The sequence below is a fragment of the Dreissena polymorpha genome, chromosome 8 (genome assembly GCF_020536995.1).
Source record: "Dreissena polymorpha isolate Duluth1 chromosome 8, UMN_Dpol_1.0, whole genome shotgun sequence".
In the NCBI taxonomy this organism is placed as follows: Eukaryota; Metazoa; Mollusca; class Bivalvia; order Myida; family Dreissenidae; genus Dreissena; species Dreissena polymorpha.
This window is the reverse complement of record NC_068362.1, coordinates 45,483,122-45,507,438: the sequence shown is the minus strand read 5'-3', so window position 1 is coordinate 45,507,438 and position 24,317 is coordinate 45,483,122. Positions and strand designations below refer to the sequence as shown.

Below are 24,317 nucleotides of genomic sequence, written 5' to 3'. Positions count from 1 at the left end.
CTCATTATAAACAATTAGTTGGTCCTTTATTTAAGGCAAGTTACCGATTACCCAAACAGTACAAAACAGTACAATACAGCACAATACAAACCAACATAAACACAAAATATGAATAAAGCTGGGGTCACCGCCTTGGAACGGTCAATGCAAAGCATTGGGGGTTTAAACCGGTTAAAGAGCGCTCAACCTCACACTTGTCCAAGCAATATTCATAATACATTTAAGTGTAAATAAAATTTAACGTCATAGCATTGCAACTCAAATTAAACAATAATAAAAGGAAATTAAAACACATTCAATTTAATTACAATTTAATTACTCAATGGTATTGAAGAAACCAGAGCAACAGAGTTACAACTTTTTGACGAACGATCAAATGTAACTACAAACAAGTGTCAACTACATTCCTTCTTTATAGAAAAAGATTTAAGAATATAGCGTCATTAAGTTAATATTTCAGATAATCATCGCGCAAATACAGGAAGAAGCAGCAATAATGGGTGTAAAAATTCCATATAAGTCATAAACTATAAAAGCAATATATCTCCGCATAAATAGTTATATTACGTTTTTACACAAACTGTGAGCTGTTGCAATAAATAATTTGGTATGTAACAAAAATAAATAAAACGGAGATAATACAAACGTCTCTTAATAGGATCTCAATTTTGTTGACATTTTTCATATTAAAAGATCAATTTTGTATTAATAACATAACACATAGGCCATTAAAATCAGGGAATGTAATAAAGAATATTTTCTTTAAGATTGAACATATATTTGTTCGCCATGTTGGTCGGAATATTGGACATATAATATAATGAAGTTTTTAAATTACATCGTTCAATGCATTTTCAAGGCTTAGTAGTGCTAGGTTTATGCGCTTAAACTAAAAAGTAAATACATGTACTTAAATAAAAAAAAAGCTCATTAACTTAGACATTTTTTTAAACAAACTAGCCGACGATACATTTTTTGCTTGCAACTATGGTTTTGAAGTTAATATCACCGCAAAATATCCTCGATCAATGTGATGACGTCCCGCAAATGGTGAGAACAACTTACACTTTGGAGTATAAGCACATCGACAATTAACAATAAGGATTAAACGCTTTTTTTGGCAAACATGCATGCAATTGAACAGTTAATCATATTAAAACACATCACAAAGTCCTATGCCAATAGTGTAGTCTCTTTCCGTTTTATTAAGGAAATACGTAGTTCTATTGTACCGTTTCTTCTAGTTTCACGTCATGCTATAGATCCAAGCGTTTGACGAAGAGCGGAAGGGTTACTAGTATGATGTCATACTTATATTAACTAGTAATTTTTTTTATTACCACATTCATATAGCGCCCTTTTCATACATTATGTGCGTTCAGAGGCGCTTCACATTTTCCCCCTGATCACTGGGTCATAAGTCGTCCGTTGAGATTCTGGAGATATTTCCGAATGTCCTGTACTCAATCTGTAATGGATTGCAATATTCTTTAAATCAACTTCTCGGTTGTACTTTCTTCTGTACTCAAATCACATGCTATGGTTATATTAAATAGTCATTTCAACTTCGCTCAGCTTCACTCAACTTAAGTTAACTTTATTCAACCTCAATTACTTAAATGTATTACATTTACATGTATCAACGTCAATAACATGCAATCAACTTCAGTTTCACTATGAATGTAATTACTCTAAGCTGCATAAAATCTACACACTAGTTAGCACCAGTATGCGTTCAAGGACCAGAAATTCTGATGGCACTTGTCATACTTACGCTTACCACTCTGGGCAATTGCACGACGTTAGCCCTTTGCATGAGGGGGAATTTGTCGTCTGCTAAAATGTCGTCTGCTGAATTTCTAAAATTAGCATTTTCTTCTCTTTTTTTCAAAGAATACTATCAGAATAGCAAACAGTTTGGATCCTGATGAGACGCCACGTTTTGTGGCGTCTCATCTGGATCCAAACTGTGTTCAAAGGCCTTTAAAATTCGGTTCCCGCACTGAAAGGGTTAACTGACACATTCACACAACATGAAATTGTACCTTTCCTAAAGTTTCTACAGTTTCTTATAAAACCCAGACTTCCTAAACAAAGATGGGTGGTCATCGGTTGAATTCTATGGCATATCAGGTATTGGATGAAGTAAACCAATTGAGGATGAACGTTTTGAAACATCTAAGAAAGAAAAATCCAGCACAAAGTTGAATACAAGTATTTTGTCCTACTGTAAGGTTTTATTACGGCAACATGCACATGTGCCGTGTAGACACACGTCCATCTGCTAATCCTTACCCTCATCTTAAGTTAGAACATAAAAACACAACTTGCATGTGCAGGTTTCTAGTCTTACATCTCCGCTTAACGCATGTGCGGTTCAAATTTCTCATACAGGTTTTTTTGGGCGGCAATCACCATCGACGATAAAACCTACCGATAAGTTGACGTATATTCCATCCATCATTCATTATTATGACAAAATCTTAATTGCTCGTTTTAGCGAAACAGTTTTACCGTCGTATTCTGAAATCTCCTTTACCCGCACAACTACTGATTTGCATAATAAGGTAATTAATTGCTCATGACTGTCGGTCCTAAAATCGTACCCGTGCGCGGCCATTCGACATCGGTTCCTGCGTCAACAAGCGGGCGGGGATGAAATTTCATCCAGCATGTCTAAAGCGCAAAGCTCGACGAAGATACCGTCGTTTTGATGGTTTTATATGACACGTTCTCACGAATTATCCAATATTTTTATTCTCTATCAAGTCCGACAAACGAATTAACATTTATTCTGACACAGGACGACATGTAATACTATACTAATAACCGATGTTCTTTGTTGTCGTAGGCCTGTTGCATGTCTATATTCAATGTGGCAATGCACACACAATCTTTACTGCGTGGTTTTTAAAAATGTATTATGGAAATATATGCATATCATTTTAAGTCTCCCCGTCTTGACTCGCTTCCATCTCTTCGCAAGTGATGTACATGTAGTTTGAGATACTAGTAACCAAACCGTACGGTTGAGGTTATGTCATAATAATCCTTCTACTATAGCCACGGCTTAAGATCAAACTAAAAACATCATTCAATGTTAAAATAATGAAAAAAAATCTCCCCTGTGACGTGTCAAAAGTAAAGACACGTGTGCTGGGACACTTTAGCTCTCCTAGTGCTGGAACCAAATTTTGAAGGCCTTTGCAAACAGTTTGGATCCAGATGAGACGCCACAGAACGTGGCGTCTCATCAGGATCCAAACTGTTTGCTATTCTGATAGCATTCTTTGAAAAAATCAAAGAAAATGCTAATTTTAGAAATTCAGAACACGACAATTTTGCAGACAACACATTTCCCAGCGTGCAAAGGCTTAGGGCCCTCACAACTGAAGCCTTGGTGCGAAAGGTCCTGATATGAAACTACAGACTAGACAAGCAAGTCACGAGCTCTGAAACAAACATATTATTATCACTCATAATAATATTGATTGTTCTAATCACATAAATACTTGTCCTTTTTTTGCCACTAACAGCGACACCTTGTTAAGCGAAGGCTATGATTTGAAGGAGTTTCGGCATACAGTTAACCTTTTCGTCGTCTTTCTATACCTTGTTTCGATTACAATTAAATGTGTAATTATCAAATAAGACACTATTTGCATAAGTCAATGTACATATTGTAATTCGTCCCTAAGTAGATGTAAAAAATGCTACAGTTGCTAATTATCCTCAGCCCTCCCGCGGTTCATGTGCACAATATCCTTATACAGGTCTAATGAATTGCCAGTTATTGCCGAATAATACTTCATGTTCTCAGCGTGATAATATTAACCATACATAATTATGTCACCTAATACAAGCAATTAATTTTTACATACATACATAAATTGCAAACGAAACAGTATATTTATTGGTAGATATTGCGGTGTTACCCCAGGATCACGTTACATGACTTAACACATTCGTCTACAAGCCGTATTCTGTGACATGCATGTTAACTATTTTTGTATTGTGTAAAATACAATAAAAAAAGCATTCAATGTAGGCAGTAATTAAACATTAACAGCAGGGACAAATTTTTGAGCTGGGAATACAAATTACTATGAAATGAAATATGGTGATAATAAAATGCATCATATTTTGCATAACTTATTGAGAAATACAATGAACCTACTGCACATGGTGATTTGCTGAGGGGCAGCACACATGAGATGATTTGAATTCTACTTGAAGTGATAATTTGTTTTTAATCGCACTTACATGTTTGTCATTTGATTTACACGTGTAATTACTACGAAATATTACGTTGCACTAATTATGTTTCTTGAAAGGATATTAATGCCTGCCAGTAACCTTTCGAAAGGTCTTTAATTCGTGTACACGAACTTTGGTTTGCTCAAACACAATAGACTACACACACATACGGTAGTCAGATATGGTTTCCATAACCAACAGTATGTTCGCCCCATATATTTGACCTTTTATCTTGAAGAATGACCTTGACTTTTCATCACTCGAAATGTGCAGCTCCATGAGATACACATGCATGCCAAACATCAAGTTGCTATCTTGAATATTGCAAAAGTAATGGCCAATGTTAAAGTTTGACGCAAACAAACCAACAAACAGACAGGGCAAACATAATATGTCCCCCAGTATAGACTGCGGGACAAACAAACACATAATTCCGATAATTCACTAGTAATTATAATAGTCTTAGCATTAATAGATATTTCTTCAGCTCTAGAAGTTTTAGTCTATCCACCTAGTTTTATCGCGAGGCTGTACGCCTATTTGACGTTAGATTTTTGGGGCTCGCTCATGACAACATTACTTGTATGTAGTTCCAAAAAGGTTAGTGTGAACACAACCGTGCGTTGTGACGAGTTTGACTCTTTAGACATGTGGATGTAATGTTGCATACCAAATATCAAAGCGCTGAGTACTGTTGTTTAAGAATAAGATTTTGAAAGTTATTTTGTATCGTTAGCTAAAATATGCAACTTGACCGCGGACATTTTTGACCTTAGAATCATAGGGGATGTGATTTTAATATTATTATATTTATTCGGTCCATTTCAATAATAATCATTTACTTTAAGATCTAAACAAAAACGGCGCGTCGTCGCTTTTATAACGATTATAACCTAAATCAAGTTCAGATTAACATGATAAAAATCGCACGTAAACTGCTTCAAATAATAATACATGTATTTGTTGCGTCGAAATCTGTAAAATAATTAGAGCAGATGGAAAAACAGTCATACAAAGTGAAAGAAAGAATTTCATAGCAATAGTTATATACCGTATACTTTGTAGTTCGGGGTTTCACTATTCAGATTGATAAGTTCATATGTTTAGGATAAATATCTTTCTTAATTACACCATAGCAGCTCAAAATTTCGAGTTACACGCAATGCGAAAATGTGGTATTTTAAAAAAGGGTCCTTAACTTATTACATTTAATATAAATTGATGTCGTTTTTTTCTGAATATCGCTCCTTCGTAATATCGGGTCATTTGTGTCTTCGTACAATCATGCGGTCACTACAAGTACACGTTTTGTTTTAGTATACAAAATATTCGAATTATGTCAACAAACCACTAAATGGCGATGATAATCCTACGCAGAAATGCCAGCAATCCGTCAGTGAATTTAACTTTAACGTTTACAATCTCAATAATCAATAATTAGCATCACATGCCATGTCCTTCTCTTAGGTCTATGACTTCTAATTTATGCTGGCAGGGTTAAAGGATGTTTATGCCCATTACAATGTGTAAACTTATTAAAATTTTACTGATTCTATCTGTGTAATTTTCGAGGGTTTGTATTCAGACCCTCTGATACGATCTCATTTACATATTTAAGCTGATACTTGTTGTTGAAGGTCTAATATTTCACATTAAAAAGGTAACAAAATCCTCAAACTATACAATGTAAATCTGTTTAATAGTCACTTGAGTGGTTTATAGCTAATTTCGCCACCTCAACGCTTTCAGGCGTCATACAAAACATATCCGATGTCTAGCATCTTGTGTTTGACACCATCCAGACAGAAATACGACATAATAAAACAACTAATCATTCGCCAACAAATGCGAAGTGTGTGTTAAATTTCGAAATTACCGATTGTATATGTTTTGAAGGCCACCTTTTATTATACCGAATTTGCAAACATTTGCGCCTGCTAGAAAAATAGGGATTTAGGTTACGCACAACATTCAAGGCTCAAGTCTATGAATTTATACATAACTGATCGATGAATTTTAGAAGTCTAAACTCTCCATTTATCGAACAAAGTAATATGACGTTTCTCAAACATAAAACTACTCAAACACCATAAAATACTGCTTTACATCAAATTATAAAAGTAACAGACAGCCACGATTAGATCCAAAACAATAAAATATAAAACAAATTCATGACAAAGTAATTATTGAAAACTACTAACGGAGTTATTATTGTATTATATTGAATACAATATTAAATTACAATACACCATTTTATGTGGATATAATTCTTGTTCTAGATTCTGTAAACGACGATGGTTCACTGGAAGCCTTTACATCGATTTCTCTTACGTTCTCCGTCTCATTATATAAAGATTCTAGATCATGCTTGCTGGTGACATGTAATTGGCCATTTACACGTAGTCTTTGCTCACTCTCTTTTTCCTTGGACATACTATTTCTGCTTTTTCTGAGCCACACATCGAATGATACAGCTTTAGCACTTCGTTGTTCATCCCTCTCTCTCAACCTCTCTTTGTCGTACATTTTCTGAAATTCTTTTCGTTTTCTGTCTTCTTGTTCTCTCGATTTTAATTTCTCTTTCCAGAGATCGTAAGAGTACATCTTTTGTCTATCATGATGCTTTGCTTCCTCAAGCTTACGAATTTCATCTAAATCTGCTTTCAAAATCTGCCGGATCAGAAACTTCCGTTCCTCGGTGTGGTCCATCCATTCTTCGTAGGAAATCGCGTTCATTAACAACTTTTGCCGTTTCTCCTCCAGTCGTCTCTTTTCCAACTCCAGATCTTTCGACGTTCTCATCCTCGGCAAATGTTCCATAAACCCCCTTCGCTTGGTTCTCCATTCGCTGTAAGCTCGCATATGATACTCTGGAGGCGGATTAGTGCCGTCTCCTTCAGTTGTGCTTGCAAACTGCATTATTGTCATGATCGGTCGATTGCCGGGTGTCAAACTCTTTGCACTATTGTTTCTATTCATCTTTCGCACCTTCTTATTAAAATCATAAAATCTGTCAGCTTCAGAGTCACTTTCGTTGAACTCCTGGACCTGTTCTTCATCTTCGCTTTCATGTGCAATTTCCTCCTCTTCTTCCTTTCTTTCTAGCCACTTTTTAAAGGCTTCAGTAACTTCTTTACTTGATTCTAAAGTAGGTTTCTTTCTCTTTTCGCGTTCTGCCATTGGAACATACTCACGTTCAGGCTTCGACATTTTGCTGAAGTAATTTAATCTAAAAACAAAAAGTGAGACAAAAACACGTTTAACATAGCATGTATCAGTGACAAAATAATATTGAATTTGAAACTGATGATAAAAAGAGATTAATACTGTAAAACTTTTAAATGTTAATATACATTTACCCGCATTAGTACAATGCTAGATATTTTAGTCCTTAGAAGAAAGTTTGTTGAATATTTATTGGGTACTGTGTAACAATCGTTTTAAATAAGACATTATATATATATATATATACATCACATCCGGATGACTTTCTTAAAATAATGACGTCTACCTTTCCTTTGTGAATTTCATTGCCCGAGTGATATCTTTTGACTCTTCTTTCCCACTGTCAGATGCTTTGAGTGGTGTCTCTTTCGTTACTTTTTCAGCCTTTTCGTCTTTCGCTGAATTTTGAACTGTTGAAAATTTAACAATTGTCTTTGGTAACGCTAACGTTACAGGTTGCACTTTAACAACATCGTCCACTTTGGCTTCAGTTACCCTGGTGTGCGGATGCTGGAATGCGGTGTCGCTCCATTTAACGTTATAGCCACGCTTTATCTTACCAGTAGTCGCATTGCTTAGAGACGAATTTGTTCTCACATCCCGTGCAGAACGTGGGTTTGACTTTCTGACTTCTAGACTTGGAGCGCTTTTTGATAACTGTTTCCGAATGGCATGTTTCGACACATCGGACTTATTTACTGCCGTTGACGTGCTCGAGTGCGCCCAAAACGACTCTTTTGTATACGATTTTGCGCGATTTTGTCCTTTCTTTCCCGCAACACATGAGTTTCCTCTTAGATTCAGTTGCATTAAGCGAATTCTACGGAAGCACAAAACTGCGTTCATTTTCTGAGCAATTTTTAGTGGAGAATCGCCGTGACAGTCCGGTCGATGGATAACAGCACCTTTGTCCACTAGGTGGTCCATGATGACCACCATATCCTTGGCAACGGCCGCATGAAGTGGGGTCCTACCGAAGATTGTGGTGGAATTGGGGTCAACACCTGCAAATAACATTGTTTTGTGTATATAAATGTATATAAATGTTAACCAATAGTAAATGTTAAAACACACATTCAAACACACATGCAAACTGTAAAGCAACGATCTATACTCACAAGATGAAAGTGTCCAATGATATTTATATACATGCAATTTATTTAATTACATGTCCATACTTGTATGCACTATTTAACAAAATATCAAGCATGTGTGCCTTCTTTTTTTAAATGACTTACAATATTAACAAATACATGTAAATGTAAATTCCAATGCATACCAACAGAGAGTAGCATGCTGACCATACGTTGCATTCCCATGTACGCTGCCATGTACAGCGCCACAGCGCCCCGTTCCCGCACGACGCCTTCGTACCGCCCCGCCTCATCGGGGCTTATTACGATGTTGCCCTTTAGGTGGACGCCACCGCTATGGTACACCTGCTCGATCTGGTTGTGATATACCGCCTTGTACAACGACACCCACGTTTCAAGGATACGCAACCTTTTGGAGAAACACACATGCCCATTAATAATAAAATGATGGTGGTGGTGGTGAATAAGTAGAAGATGATGATGCTGATGATGTTGATGGCGGTTGTGGTGGTGATGATAATAATGATTATGATGATTTTGATGACGGTTATGCTGACGAAAATGACGACGACGCTGATGATGATCATCATTTATTATGTTACTTCTATATCGATATATTTTACATTTCAATGGCTGGTTACTAGTACTTAAAAAACAGATTTATGGTTCACTTTAGTAAGTCCGATGAATCAAAAGCGTCACTTTTTACGATAAATTTAGAACAGCACGTACTTTAGCACGTAACCATGCAGGATGTTTTCCTTGACGACGAGCTTCTGGTCAGGAAGTAGTTCCTCTCCATCCGGGTACGTGACGCTGTAGATTTGACTGGGAAGGCCGGCTTCAAGTTCAAGTTTGTCCTGTTATTATTACAAAGTGAGATTGGAATTATGTGTATTAAAAGCTGTATTCCGTAATACGTGGTAAACAGGGTTCAGGATCACGTGACTTTGTGGGATTCACTTTAATGCATTTAAACAGGACGGTAGGTGGTGCTTTATTTCAAAAAACGTTTTAGAATAGTTTTAAGAATTTCAACAAATGCATAGAAAACATTTTTTATGCTGCGTATGGCTATGTGAAATCCATAAGAATTACTTTATTTAATAAGCCTATGTTTATGGTCCAACAATCGATGTATACAGCATATATTTACACGGTTTAGCAGCACGTAACGAGCAATGTTGGCACCGATGTCAGACGTTTTCACTATTTATTCTTAAATCTTAAGGTATCGGCGCAAACTGAAACAAAACTGTCTTTTATGCACTGACGATTTTTTTACAAATGAATTTCAATAAATTTGGCTATTTGCAATCAAGAAAATTCTTAATGATGTGTTTACATTTTTTTCCAGCTCGTGTGTTAAAACCGCCCCTGAAAACCCCGTTGATCTTGCACCCTGCATAGAGCTAGGAGTTGAAATAATACAAATAGATGATCCATGCACGTAGATATTTAGTGGCGTTTTCTATACACAAAACCCCACTTATCTTTGAATATCGGTTACACAGATTTCTGTTGAATTCTGATGAGTGGCGTACCCCTTAGTTGTGTTATTCAGGTACATACAAAACGTAAACGTTTTTATAAGCCAATAAAGAAATATCAAGCAAAATGTGTTACCTAAATAAACCACAACGGTCTGAAAGTGTAAGCTCTTTTCATCTAATACTAATGTACATGTAGTCAAGTTAATACTTTTAAGACTTTTGATGGAAATTTTCATGTGTCTATGCAAAATTATACCAGGCCCGTAGCCATGGTTTTGAAAGGAGGGGTGAGAATTTTCATTTAAGTGGCGAAGGGGTAAGGTGCGGGAGAGGCTACCCCCCCCCCCCGTCCCCTCTAATCAGGAGGTTTGGAGGTCCTCCCCCTAGACAATTTTGAAGATGAAACTTAAAATCATGCATTCTGTATTTAGATACTGATAAAAACATGTTGGGTGCATGTTGGGTGCCATCCCCCCCACCCCCTGGCTACGGGTATGATACCTATGACACATCACCCGCTTAACGCGCTATTTCCTGAACTGAATCAGATATTTTAATAATCAGCATAATTTTACTAGTGTTAGGTATTAATCTTTATATTAGGTAAGGGTGGTTTGGTTTAGTTATACTGGCGTAATTTGTTAATCTTATTAGGTAGCGGTGGTTTGAGTTGTAAGGATTAGAGAGACTGTGGCGTGTTCGTTCCATAAATAGAAGTATTAACGTTACAGGGCCCATTTGTGTCAAATTTTAATTGTTGGGTCAATCAACCACGTTTAATATTTTGAGAAAAATTTATTGAAATTTAATGGCATACATTTTGCTTCGAAAGGATCAGTTATGCATAACTATTAAATGCGCTGCGTTCTTGGAAAATGGGTCTTAAATGTGGGTATAGTGTATCGCAGATTAGGCTGTGCAGTCCGTAAAGGTTACACAGGGAGGACACTTTTGCGGCTAAACTAGATTTTTGTTATGAAGAAACTTCCTTGAAACGAAACAAAAAAAAAACACAAGAAAAGCGGGAAAAGGTCGTCCCTGATCGGCCGTACTGAGATAATACATGACACACAGGCATGAAGCCCAGCTTTCTTAGAACGCGGCTCCAATAAATTGTGCTGATTATGGACGGTGTTGGATCATCAAATTTTAGTAATCGTTAAATAATCGACGATTGTTGTCAATAACTAACGGTATGTTTTTAACAACTCAGCTCACAAATTTAACTCGAACGATAGATTTCGAACGTATCTCTTCAAAAAGTGTTGCTGATACTTTACCCTACCTACATTACCTCACTGTGTATGTTGTGAAATTATAATTATGTGACTTTGTACTTCTCCTATGTTATGTGAAACATGTGTTCATGTTGATTTTTAAAATACAAATTCCTTAACCGTTTGTTACGCCTTTTAACAATAATTCAGCAAAAAAGATTTGCCACAAACGTAGTGTAAAAAAACCCCGCTAATTCCAACAACTTGAGTGGTTCAGTGGTGGTTTTGCTGAATATGGCACCGGGTTCGAGTCCCGCAAGAAATGGATATTATTTAACTTTTTTCAAGTCATTGTAATAAAGTTTAACTATTCATACTATTTCTGTTTTGTAAGTAAGCGTATTAAATAACACGTCCCATTCTCTGTTTAATACACAAATGTGTTTATTTACATTTATTAACTCATCGTTTAGGTTTTTGAACCTAAACCATTTAATAGACAATCGATTATAACATATCTTACAACTTCATGTTCTTAAACTCTCTTTTATAAATAACTGGTGTGCTTTTTCCTATTCCGAACTTTTAAAGTGTACCTGTTACGTTTAAGTCAAAGTAAGCTTTTATAATAAAAACATTGTTTATTTCTAGGATTTACATTCACAATATACTTAGACATGCTTGAACGATTAAATTCACAAGAAAACTTTCTATCATTAAGAAAGTTCAACGCAAGCCCCGCAACTTTTTAAACAAACGAGCCGTGTTCTGATAAAACTGTGCATAATGCATGTGCGTAAAGTGTCGTCCCAGATTAGCATGTGCAGTCCGCACAGGCTAATCAGGGACGACACTTTCCGCTTTTATGAAATTTTTCGTTAAAATGAAGTCAATTCTTGGCAAAAATCCAATTTAGGCGGAAAGTGTCGTCCCTGATTAGCCTGTGCGGACTGCACAGGCTAATCAGGGACGACACTTTACGCATATGCATAATGCCCAGTTTTGTCAGAACGCGATACAAATGTTGTGCCTGACCTTTATCTCGAGGAGAGTGATACCAGACGGAAGGTCTCGGAGCGTGCGCACTTCCTCCGAGGGGAGGACCACGAAGACGGTGAATCGGATGGAGCGGGGGTCCACCCAGGGCAGGGCAGCCGGCGACGGGCTCTCGCACTCGTCGTCGGCGTCGTCGGACGACATGGTTTCTATGGAAACGAGATGCGCTCTTGATATAGCATAATTTCTGCAAACATTAGTGAACAATTTGTCCACAAAGCACAAACTATTTGTGTGTATTCGTATTATCAATATCTCATCATTTATTGACAGTAATTGTAAATTATAGATCTTTCAACAAAACGGCAACTGCAGACTTCAACAGACCTCTAGTAATTCAACATGGTCATGTAGCTCGAAGCGGAAGCATTCATTATAAAATGAGTCGTAGCCTAAAAAACTGGGCATAATACATGTGCGTAACGTGTCGTCCCAGATTAGCCTGTGCAGACGACACTTTCCGCTTTTATGAAATTTTTCGTTTTCGTTTCGTTTGAAGTCTCTTCTTATCACAAATCCAATTTAGGCGGAAAGTGTCGTCCCTGATTAGCCTGTGCGGACTGCACAGGCTAATCAGGGACGACATTTTACGCACATGCATTATGCCCAGTTTTCTCTCAGCACACGACTCAAATATTTGCCGTTTGAGACGTGTATGTCAGAGTATTTACAACGGTCTGGAAAAGAGCATGGAAGGTCCTCCAAGAGACGCCGGCGTACCCCCCTCCTCTTTGAAATATTGATCGACATTTAAACTACTCGAAATTATCTTCTTCAATAAGTCCTGAGGACTTATAGAGATACATGTAATGCTTATGTGACAAACTAAAACCCCGGGTATCACGTTATCAGAGCCATTAGTGGTAGGATAGCTGTTTATACCCGCCTCGTCGACAACGATAATAATATTTACAAAATTTGTAGTGGTGTGTACCCGTCTCTGTATATACGACTTCTCTTGTAAACTTACATTATCGAAAACGATTTCGCATGTAACATAAATCACTTATTAAATCTAACGTTAAATTTCTCAAGTGCTCCATGACTTCGAGCATACAATTCAAACATATATAGGTGAAGTCGTTAAAAGATGAACGATCAACCTAACGTATATTTGAGAGTGCAGTACGTTTAGAACGTATTGTGTAACAAGCATATTTCATATTTATATAAATCGTTATCCCATTTATAGATTCATAGTTTGCTAATGTATAAATTAGATTTAGTAACCACATGTGCATGCATTGATTCCACTAATGCTTTTATACTGTATGAACGATATCTGCTCTGATACACGCTCGTACGTTATTGAAATTCAATTTATAATGAATTTAAATGGACAAAATAAAATCAATATCTATAACGAATTTTGGGCTCCAAAAAAACGTCATTTAATATTGCTTTCAAGATAAACAATCGATGATGGCTTAAAAGAGGATTTTTCAAGTACAGTGTATACATGTATTGTCATCTAGTCCCACTAAAAGTATTCAATCGGAAAATGTGATTGTATTTTGTCGATTTGAACATGACACATCGATATAAACTTCGCTGATTTGTTTGTGTATAAAGATACAGCTATCGTTGTTAGATAATCCAATCACCGGAGCAACAAATTGATCTCGGTCGTTAAAGCGGAATATAGTGAACTGAACCGGTAGTTCGCATTACGAAAAAAAAAAGAGCCGTTTGTCAGATTAAGTTAGAGTCGAAATTATGTCTGCAATGTCGTTTTTAATTGGTTTATAAACAACTCCTAAGCCATCATTGTTGCCTTAATACATGTATTTCAGAACAACATACACACCATATTTGTTAGTGTAACGGATATAAGCTTACGTGGACGGCATATGCCAATCTGGGACGACACTGCTTGTGTGCGTTATTGCCAGGTTTCTCAGATCTCAATAGGATTTTATGTCTTTAGTTTGTATTGATATCGTAGTTGAAATAGGCCAGATTTAATCATGTACTGTATATATCTTTACGTGTATTCATACACCTATTAAACGCAACATGTACACGTTTCACTGTTGAAAAATAAATACGTATTTACTTGTTTTTTCCTTAACATGAGCTTTAAATTGTCATGTTACTTACCACATATACTGGAAGACTTAGCTTAGAAGTGGACAACGTAGACGACGGCTTATCTAAAGTCGTTGGAAATCGCACCCATTAGATGTCTGAAAGAAATTTATAACTTATGTATAAACAAGAGCACCTCACAGCGGGTGCCAATGCTCGGCTGTGGGTGCAGTTTGAAATAAATGAATGTTTGTCAGAAGTGACCTTGACCTTTGACCTAGTGACGCAAAAATGAGTGTGGCGTGTAGAACTGATCAAGGTGCATATACATATGAAGTTTCAAAGTTGTATGTGGAAACACTTTGATTTTAGAGCCTATGTTAAGGTTTAAGCACGACGCGGACGGCGGACGACGAGCTGGCTATGACAATACCTCGGCTTTTCTCCGAAAACAGCCGAGCTAACAAGAAACCGTCGGAGACGGGTGATGCTCCCAAAGGTTTTTTGTCACAATATTGCACTATATATTCAGATAAAAGGAAACGTCTTGATGGGCATAGCTTTGTACAAAATAATACGATGGATGGTTTAGCTACATAAAAATTTCAAAGGGCCATGACTCTCTAAATAAATCATCTAACCAGAACTCACAAATAAAATGCGCATCTCCTCAAGGTAGTTAAGCTTCCCATAAAGCTTCATTGAATTCCAGTCAGTAGTTGGGGGACAAGAATTGCTTAATATGTACAGTTTATAGAAAATTTCAAAGGGCCATAACTCTGTGAAAAATCATCCGACCAGAACCGGCTAATACTATGCACATCTCCTCTTGGTAGTGAAGCTTCCCATAAAGTTTAATTGAATTCCGGTAATTAATTGCTGAGAAATATCCCGGACAAAAATTGTGCACGGACGGACACACGCACGGACAGACGAAGCGGCGACTATATGCTTCCCCCAAAAATTTTGGTGGAGCATAATAATAAAAAACACAATTTGCTCAATTGGTTGATACATAAAGTGTTCTTTCTGAACGTTCCCGCCAACATGGTTAAAGTTAAATGTTTCTTAATTGGACCTAATTGTCTGTGCCTATATGTGTGATACATTAGAATACTAACTCTCGTGTCAATACGTGTTTCACATTGACCAATAAGATAAACATAGGTACCGGTACTTAACACTTTTCCTGATCGGTAAATCCTTTAATCGTTTTAGAAATTACGTAGTATTGTGCGTAACCCAATTACAGCAAATAGCCAAAAACCTGACTGAAAAGTGCATACATGTTTGTAAATATATAAAAGTAAACTGTTTATTGAGCGCTATTCAAAATACTACAAGTATGCATTTATACATGGAAATGTTGCATTTTGAACATGAGCATGAAAATATATGTACACACTTTGAAAAATCATAGATACACAAACAAAGTTTATGAAATTTACCAACGTTATATGTAATGCTTAGTAGCAGTCCTTACCATTTCATTATTCCTTGACTATTACGGGAATTCTTAAGCGTTCAAGTCTTGTTAATTCTTTCAGTTATTCGTTTATAATTAAACGGCTCCATACACACAAAACGAATGACAATGCTACTTCAGCATGGACGCGGATCCAGTAACGCAAGGTTAATATTGGGACGTGTAACATCACCCATCATTACGAATATCAAGTATTCAAACACAACCGATTAAACAAAACCATTTAAAGTTAAATATTAAATGCACGAAATAAAATGTCCATACCTGCTTTAAGACGAACTGACTTAATCCATGGAGAAAACGCATTCGTGTGTGAAAGGGTCACAACAAAAGCCTCATGTACCTACTGCGATATTCAGTTTTGTTTAATTAATAAAAAAATCAGCCAAATCAAACACACGCGGTGGGTATGTATTTTTCAAGGTATTCGCTCGGTTTGATTTATCTATAGAAAGTTATCTTAAACATACTTTAAAACTCCACAAGGCTAAAGCAATCGTTGAAAGTCCCGTATCGATCCATTAATTACACACACACCGGCAAAAAGATTAATATGTTTACATACTGTCTTTGAAAGGATTTTAACCTATAGTGATATTACTTTCACGCGTTTGCACCGTTCGGTACGGAGCTAACGTTTTCGTTTAAAGAAATACGACAAAGACAAGAAAGCCGCATATGTTCAAACTTCAGACGTCCAAACTTCACTCAGACCTAGCAACTATGTTTGGGACCGAAGAGTCACTTTCCTTTTATGTAGCAGACATGGAAAATATTTCATTTAAAACATTCTCCTGTTTACATAATGAAGTAATTATGATTTCTCAAGAGATAACCGACAAAAGTAAGACACCGAACTCTGGCTATTGTTCCAGTATTGTTCAGCGGTTTTACAAAATACTTTGATACCACAACTGAGCGGCTTTGGTAAAGGTTTAAATGGCTAGGTTTGAAAAGAAACGGATTTGTTTATCTATCAAATAAACAAATGTTTGCACAGGATTGTTCGTTGAAAGGGTGAAAAAGAATTCGTTGTCCGTGTTACCATATATGAAGGATAAAACTTCCTCTCTATTTAAACAGCAGTCAATCCGGATCATTTTTAAAACGTATAATTAGTTTCATTACCATCATCATAATCATCACTACCACCAACAATATCATCATCATGAAAAACAACAAGGAAACATGAATTCATACTCAGCATTTGCAGCATGCGTAAATTTTTGAAAATTTCCCCTAAATTATGACTGTTATAATAAAATATTTATGCACATATATATAGGAAGCAACTGCTAATATATGTTGTGCGCCGCATAATTAAACAAAACTATGGTTATAAATTGAATGCATTGTATATAGAGATCTGCTCTTTTTAAACTAAAGTGGTGGAACGTAATTTAATGATTTAATTTAAGTATGTGGCGTTATTGGTTAAAGGTAAAGTATTGATATGTCAATACGATTGCACAATACGTTAGAGGAACACGACACATAATTATGTACATAGACCATGAACAGACCATCCAAAACCGTTTAAATGAATTTACCAGAAATAGCGGCATGCTGATTTAAACCTCAAACTAAATATAAAAAAAATTATTTTATGTACATTATAAACAACAAAACTTGTAAAAATTGTGGTTTGATATTTTCTTTCTAGATGTGTTGAGAAAGCTTGGAGGATTTAGTATGCGTATTTCAGGAATTTATTTTAAGGGAACAACTTCCTTACTGTGCAGGTTACGAATCAGTAATTTTATACATTTATGCACTACGCAATTGTCCACAAATTATCGAGGCTCCGTGAATCGATACGTGCTGAGTAGATCTACTCGATAAGGAATCATACTTTTCTTCCGCAGCGGCAAACGCAGTGACGTTATGGTTACATTGGTATATACTATTGCAGACGTTACATGAACATACCTACAGAAAATAAACATGCTTTAATGTTGATTTTTGACAACAGTCTTTCAAAGCTATCAAATTTTTCATAAAGTTTTGAATTGGCTAATCTGTCATCACAACTTGTGGTTGATGACACTGATATTTTGATATGAAATTCATGTTATTTTAATTCTTTTGCCCGCACAAAGCATTCTTTCTCTGCAACTTGTCTTTCGTCCCAGCAAATACCTGTCAAGTCAGTATCAGCTACCATAACCCATTTATCAAACAATCTGACAAGGATATAATTTATGTTCCTAATACCTTTTAAAACTAAATTAACATAATTAACATTTGCAAACAGTGCTATGACCGGGAAGATTGGTTATCATCACTGTTTGTGACACATCACGTCGCATGTGTCGCATCATGTATACAACCGCGGACAATATAAGCGGAACATCATCACATCATCAAATTATGTGTTTAATTAAGAAAACAGATACTTCTAACCTTAAATATTATAATTCCGTTATCAGATAAGCGCTCTAACGCACACTGTAACATCAGCCAACGACAACTATCCATCATTCGAGAACTAAATTAGTGTTTTACTTTAAACAATTTTGTATGTTATGCCACTGGCCATTCGAGACCATATGTTGACAGCATGTAACCTTAGAGTGATATGTATGAATGCATGTGTTTTTCTATGTTTACAACTTTTTCGCGACAATGATTGCAATCTGTGCGGACCCAGAGTTTGTCACCTCACTTCTATCTAATCAATTAACTGGACGAACAAAAGACTGGCGATTTTGTTCAGCGGTGTTATGGAATCGAATAATAATTGCATCAATTTGTTGAAAATTATCTTTTCCCAACTTATGGTGTCATTTTAAATTATGTTTTGTTCTTTTGTGGAGATGCAGTAACCTTAATAACGCGGTACACGCATTCGATTGTAAAAACGAAAATAACACCGTTTACATTAGTTGAAAGATTTGAAAAACGTTTCGTCTAACTGGATTGTTCGAAAGTGTTGTGGCAATTTTAATGAGAGTCCATGAAATGCATTGAGGAGAAGCAAAAGATTTAACGCTGCGAGCAGGGTTCGAACCTGCGCGGGAAGATCCCATTAGATTTCAAGTCTAACGCCTTAACCACTCGGCCATCACAGCTTACGAACGTTACGAAAGTTTACATTAAGATTGATCTGAGTGCTCGATTATAAATAAACTTGGGATGTGACATTAGTTGAAAGATTTGAAATACGGTTCGTCTTACTGGATTGTTTGAAAGTGTTGTGGCGATATGAGAGTTAAATATGGCAATGCATTGCCAATTAAACCTGATGTTAGGAAAAGCAAAACATATAACGCTGCGAGCAGGGTTCGAACCTGCGCGGGAAGATCCCATTAGATTTCAAGTCTAACGCCTTAACCACTCGGCCATCACAGCTGGCGAACTATGATGTAAGTTTACATGAACATTCATCAGAATGCTCGATTATTATTAAACCTGGGATATGGTAGATCTACGCTCACTCGACACGACAAGTTATAGTATGCATGTGTCAACTTCGGTTTACAACTCGGAGCTTTCAACGCAGTAGAGAAACGTGTACTTATGCTCGGGGTGGTAGTTTGAGATAATATGAGTCGTGTTTTGAGAAAGCTATGCATAAAGCATGTGCGTAAAGTGTCGTCCCAGATTAGCATGTGCAGTCCGCACAGGCTAATCAGGGACGACACTTTCCGCGTAATTGGATTTTTGCTAAGACGAGATCTCATTTAAACGAAACATGTCATAAAAGCGGAAAGTGCCGTCCCTGATTAGCCTGTGCGGACTGCACAGGCCCAGTTTTCTCCAAAATGTATCTGCGACATATTCATTATTGATTTATAAACCCTAACTACATAATATGTACGAAGCTGTCTGGACTTGAAATTAAATCATAATTTTACCATGTAAATGCGTTAGGTTGCAATGCATTTATTCATGAAACAGATACTACAATTAAGTCAACATTATCAATAAACATTTTTCGTAAGACGATATATGCTATTATGATATTTGTTTTCGCGCGCTTTTTTACTATTGTCAAAGTTCACGCAATAAGTCTCGCCTTTACCGGAAGTGCCAAAAAAATCCGCCATTTTCTGATATGGCATCGCGCTTGCAACAATGAGATATAACCACTAGTTAATGTTTCCCTGTACAAAAGGTATCGGCCATCATCCGCTGGAATCTTTTGACACTGTGTTGGCAATAATTTGACGAGACGCATTTTGTGGGCAATGAATATTAATTTGACTATGATGATACAGCGACTATTCGGATGGTCTCGGATTTTATCGCCAAATCTCTATCAACTGCAGCGAGATAGGGAGAAAACAGATGGTTTCATCTTATGTTTCATTGCAGTTTAATCACTCTAATCGACCATAAAGCAGGACAATGACGCTCAATGCACCGCGGCCGCTTGTTAACCGAGAATTTATACCATGTTTCTTCACATAGTAACTCTATGCCACGATGTTTTTTTTTAATTAAAAATGCGGCAATGTTTTGTTCAAACTTCATATGTTTGTAGTAGTTGTAGTTGTTTCTTAGCCTATTTATGCCTAGTGGACTTTCCCGTCCTTCTTAATTGGATCAATTTATTTCCAAAATTAGGGATTTCTAGTATACTTATTTCTATATTTAGAATATTTCTTACAGAAATTCCTGTAAGCAAACAGCGCAGACCCTGATGAGACGCCGCATCTTGCGGCGTCTCATCTGGGTCTACGCTGTATGCCAAGGGCTTTTTTCTAGACGCTAGGCATAAATGGGTTTAACTACAGTAGTAGGTCAAGAAATTTGACAAAAGCGTTAATTGTACGAAACGAAATGCGAAAAATTCATATGCTACAAGTAGTGACTCTGAATTTATGTGACATACTGGTAACATATTGTATTTACATTCTGGCAATTATAAACATCGCAGAATAGGACCAATAATCTTAAATTATATCACAAAGAATTATAAATGAATACCATATTTAACTCTTTCAGTTTTAGCTATATAAATAATTTTAATTCCACTTACTACCCCAAAACACGCACGGCAACGAGAAAATTGTGTGTTTTACCCATTTTAGGAGTGGAAGTCTGAATAATAGTGTATCAATTTTGTGTTTTTAGACGCCCAAGAAAAAAAAACACCCTGTCAACATGTCAATGAGCTAAATAGTTGTACTTACATTCTGTCTTCAACGTTCTTTAATTCTCGCCGATCAAATGGCCGGTCACAAGACACCTTGAATCTAAGACTGTCACGCCCGCGATGTTTCTAATTGTATATTTGCGGCCGGTAGCACAAGCATATCTTCCCTTACATATAATTAGTAGACGGGAATTTAGCCCGAAATGAATTGGATTACTGTGGACAAGATATCGCCTGTTTTTATAAACGAAACCCATGTCCCCAGTTTGCTTCGGTTTCGTTCGTTTAAATAGAACATGCGCATAATTAAAGAGTACGAGGGGAAGAACATATTCAAAACATAATAACATACCAGTGTCCTCTCTCCTCTCCCATCTCAGGTTCTCACATATATTGATGAGGTTTGGGATTTAATTGTGAGATTGAATATGTAGTAATAGATGGATATCGGTCGTACCTTTTACTAGTGCCGGGGATATGAATAATAATGTGTTTCCACCACGGGATAATTTAGCCTCGCCGTGGGAAAACGGGGTTTAATGCATGTGCGTAACTGTTCCCCCAGAGTATTCGTTGCAGCCCGCACAGACTCATCACGAAACGTTTTGCCTAGACTGGATTTTTGTTTTAAAGAGACTTCATGTCAACAAAAACTATATTATATAAATAAAAGCGGAAAGTGACATCTTTGACAAGCATGTGCGAACTCCACAGGTTTATCTTGGACGACACTTTATGAACATGTAAGCATCCCAGTTTTCACAGAACATTGTTCATTAATTAGTAAGATTGCAAATACATCGGAACATCTACTACTGTTTACATTTAATGTATAACATCTTTAGTCAATATATATTTAAAACAGTCTTAAATGAAGTAATACAAAATGTGCATACATTCGTACGTAGGAGTTTTTACTCATTGAGAAGCTTGACATATTTTAGGCGAATACGATATCACATTGTAAGATGACTGAATCCATTCATACCTAGCGTCTAAAAAAAGGCCTTTGCAAACAGCGTAGACCCAGACGAGACGCCGCATGATGCGGCGTCTCATCAGGGTCTACGCTGTTTGCATAAAGGTATTTCTGTAAGAAATATTCTAAACACTAGTATAGAAATAAGTATACTAGACATCCCTAACTTTGGAAATAAATTGATCCAGTTTAGAAGGATGGGGGAGTCCACTAGGCATAAATGGGTTAATCTCCATTGTGAAGTGTATAATTACTTATTTTCTTTACAAGTTAGCATGGGACACAGCTGTTAACAATGTTAACGACACAATTAATATTCTTGGCTTCGGCTGACAATAATTATCTTATCCGATTCGTTGACATCTCATTCTCAAATCTTTGGAAAGCAACATATTACATGCAATCCTACCCGACTATTCATTGTGAGATTAAAGATATTGCCCCTGGTAAGAATGGAAATGCTAATCTGACATCCTTCTATTGATAATATAATAATTATGTCGTATCTTGATATATAAAGCGAGAACACGGCGATGTGGTTTAAAGAGGTGTTTGCTTACCTATCTCATTCGACAAGTGTGTGCAATTCAAGCTAACTATAAATTCCATACACGTACTGACTTGTGAGTGGACACTTAAAAAATTATGTGATACAGGAATGCTAAAATAGTTATTTTGATAAATAGTTAGATGTCTCGAGTAATCTGCCCCTAGCACTATGGACAATATTCAGACTTGTATGGAGTAATCTGCCCCTGAGCATACGGGTACCAGACAATGGTCAGACTTGTCTGGAGTAATCTGCCCCTAAGAAAACGGGTACCAGGCAATGGTCAGACTTGCCTGGAGTAATCTGCGCCTGACATTACGGGTGCAAGACAATAGTCAGAATTGTCAAGAGTAGTCTGCCTCTAAGAAAACGGGTACCAGGCAATTGTCAGACTTGCATGGAGTAATCTGCGCCTGACACTACGGATACAAGACAATAGTCAAACTTGAGTGGAGTAATCTTCCCCTAAGAAAACGGGTTCCATACAATAGTCAGACATGAATGGAGTAATCTCCACCAGACACCACGGGTACCAGACAATAGTCAGACTTGTCAGGAGTTATCTGCCCCTATGAAAACGGGTACCAGACAATAGTCAGACTTGAGTGGAGTATCTGCCCCTGACCCTACGGGTACCAGACCGTAGTCAGACTTGAATGCAGTAATCTACTCCTGACATTATGGGTACCAGGCAATAGTCAGACTTGAATGCAGAAATCTAACCCTGACACTACGGATATCAGATAATAGTAAGTCCTTTCTGGAATGATCTGCCCCTAAGAAAACGGGTACTAGGCAATGGTCAGACTTGCCTGGAGTAATGTGCTCCTGACACTACTGGTACTAGATAATAGTCAGACTTGTCTGTAGTAATCTGCCCCTGACACTACTGGTACTAGGCAATTGTCAGACTTGCCTGGAATAATCTGCCCCTGAAACTACGGGTACTAGACAACATTGAGGAGTGCTAAAATAGTTCAACAGATTAAGGTTAAGATTCTCGAGTAATCTAGCACAACAGACATAGTCAGACTTGTCAGGAGTAATTTAGTTTAAACCTATTCATTTTAGCTCGATTGCATCGAAAGCTTCATGCTTATTAAAACGCTCTCCAGTCCGTTTCCTGGGCATAGAACCAGTACTTGGTGCCTTTGTGGGAAATCTAAAGAACCCTCCCACAGTGGGTATCAAACTCATGACCACCTGTTCGCTAGGCAGACACCTTGTCCATTACACCACGGCGACCTCAGGAGTAATTTGCATCTGAAATTACGGGTTCCAGACAATGGCCAGACTTGTCCGGAGTCATCTGCGCGGGACACTACGGGTACCTTGCAATGGTCAGAATTGTCTTGAGTAGTCTGCCCTTTACACTACGGGTACCAGACAACGGTCAGACTTTTGTGGAGTAATCTTTCCCTGACACTAGCGCAGTGACTGTTGATTGTAACCTTAGGCGACCGGGTTGGTTCGATACACGTTTCCGGCAGCATGTGAGTTTGGTTGGTGGTCCCCATACTGGAAAGGTGGGGATTTCTCCTCCGGGTACTCCGCCCCCCACAATACAAGACCACATCAAAAATGTAAAAAATAACCCATTTATGCCTAGTGGACTCTCCCATCCTTATAAGTGGATCAATTTATTTCCAGAATTAGGGATGTCTAGTATATGTATTTCTATATTTAAAATATATCTTACAAAAATTCCTTTAAAAAAAACAGCGCAGACCCTGATGAGACGCCGCACCATGCGGCGTCACATTTGGGTCTACGCTGTTTGCCAAGGCTTTTTTTCTAGACGCTATGTATAAATGGGTTAAGTTACAACGAA

At 37.1% G+C, this 24,317-nt stretch overlaps 1 protein-coding gene and 2 non-coding genes across 6 annotated transcripts; all 3 read right to left on the bottom strand.

Annotated features, from left to right (window-relative positions):
* Positions 1 to 5,935: 5,935 nt before the first annotated feature.
* On the bottom strand, positions 5,936 to 16,377 carry LOC127842870 (uncharacterized). Of its 4 annotated transcripts, none has more exons than XM_052372621.1 (7): positions 16,327 to 16,377; positions 14,443 to 14,528; positions 12,322 to 12,491; positions 9,309 to 9,436; positions 8,762 to 8,985; positions 7,769 to 8,486; positions 5,936 to 7,486 (listed from the first exon to the last, which is right to left on the bottom strand). In XM_052372621.1, the coding sequence occupies exons 3-7, from the start codon at positions 12,484 to 12,486 to the stop codon at positions 6,511 to 6,513; spliced, it is 2,211 nt and encodes a 736-aa protein (XP_052228581.1). In that variant the 5' UTR covers positions 12,487 to 12,491; positions 14,443 to 14,528; positions 16,327 to 16,377; the 3' UTR covers positions 5,936 to 6,510. The 4 variants fall into 4 exon arrangements, with proteins under 4 accessions (XP_052228581.1, XP_052228579.1, XP_052228580.1 ...); XM_052372619.1 differs by lacking the exon at positions 16,327 to 16,377 and adding an exon at positions 16,121 to 16,311; XM_052372620.1 differs by lacking the exon at positions 16,327 to 16,377 and adding an exon at positions 15,854 to 15,990.
* Positions 16,378 to 18,845: 2,468 nt separating this feature from the next.
* On the bottom strand, positions 18,846 to 18,927 carry Trnas-uga (transfer RNA serine (anticodon UGA)). The gene has a single exon. It is a non-coding gene; the product is annotated as a tRNA-Ser (tRNA).
* A 198-nt stretch (positions 18,928 to 19,125) lies between these two features.
* Positions 19,126 to 19,207, bottom strand: Trnas-uga (transfer RNA serine (anticodon UGA)). The gene has a single exon. It is a non-coding gene; the product is annotated as a tRNA-Ser (tRNA).
* Positions 19,208 to 24,317: the final 5,110 nt, after the last annotated feature.

Coding starts and splice junctions, on each gene's coding strand:
- LOC127842870 (XM_052372621.1), bottom strand. CDS start 12,486: ATGTCGTCCGACGACGCCGACGACGAGTGCGAGAGCCCGTCGCCGGCT. Junction 9,437..12,321: donor TCACTCTCCTCGAGATAAAG/GTCAGGCACAAC, acceptor TAATAATAACAG/GACAAACTTGAACTTGAAGC. Junction 7,487..7,768: donor ATGAAATTCACAAAGGAAAG/GTAGACGTCATT, acceptor TTTTGTTTTTAG/ATTAAATTACTTCAGCAAAA.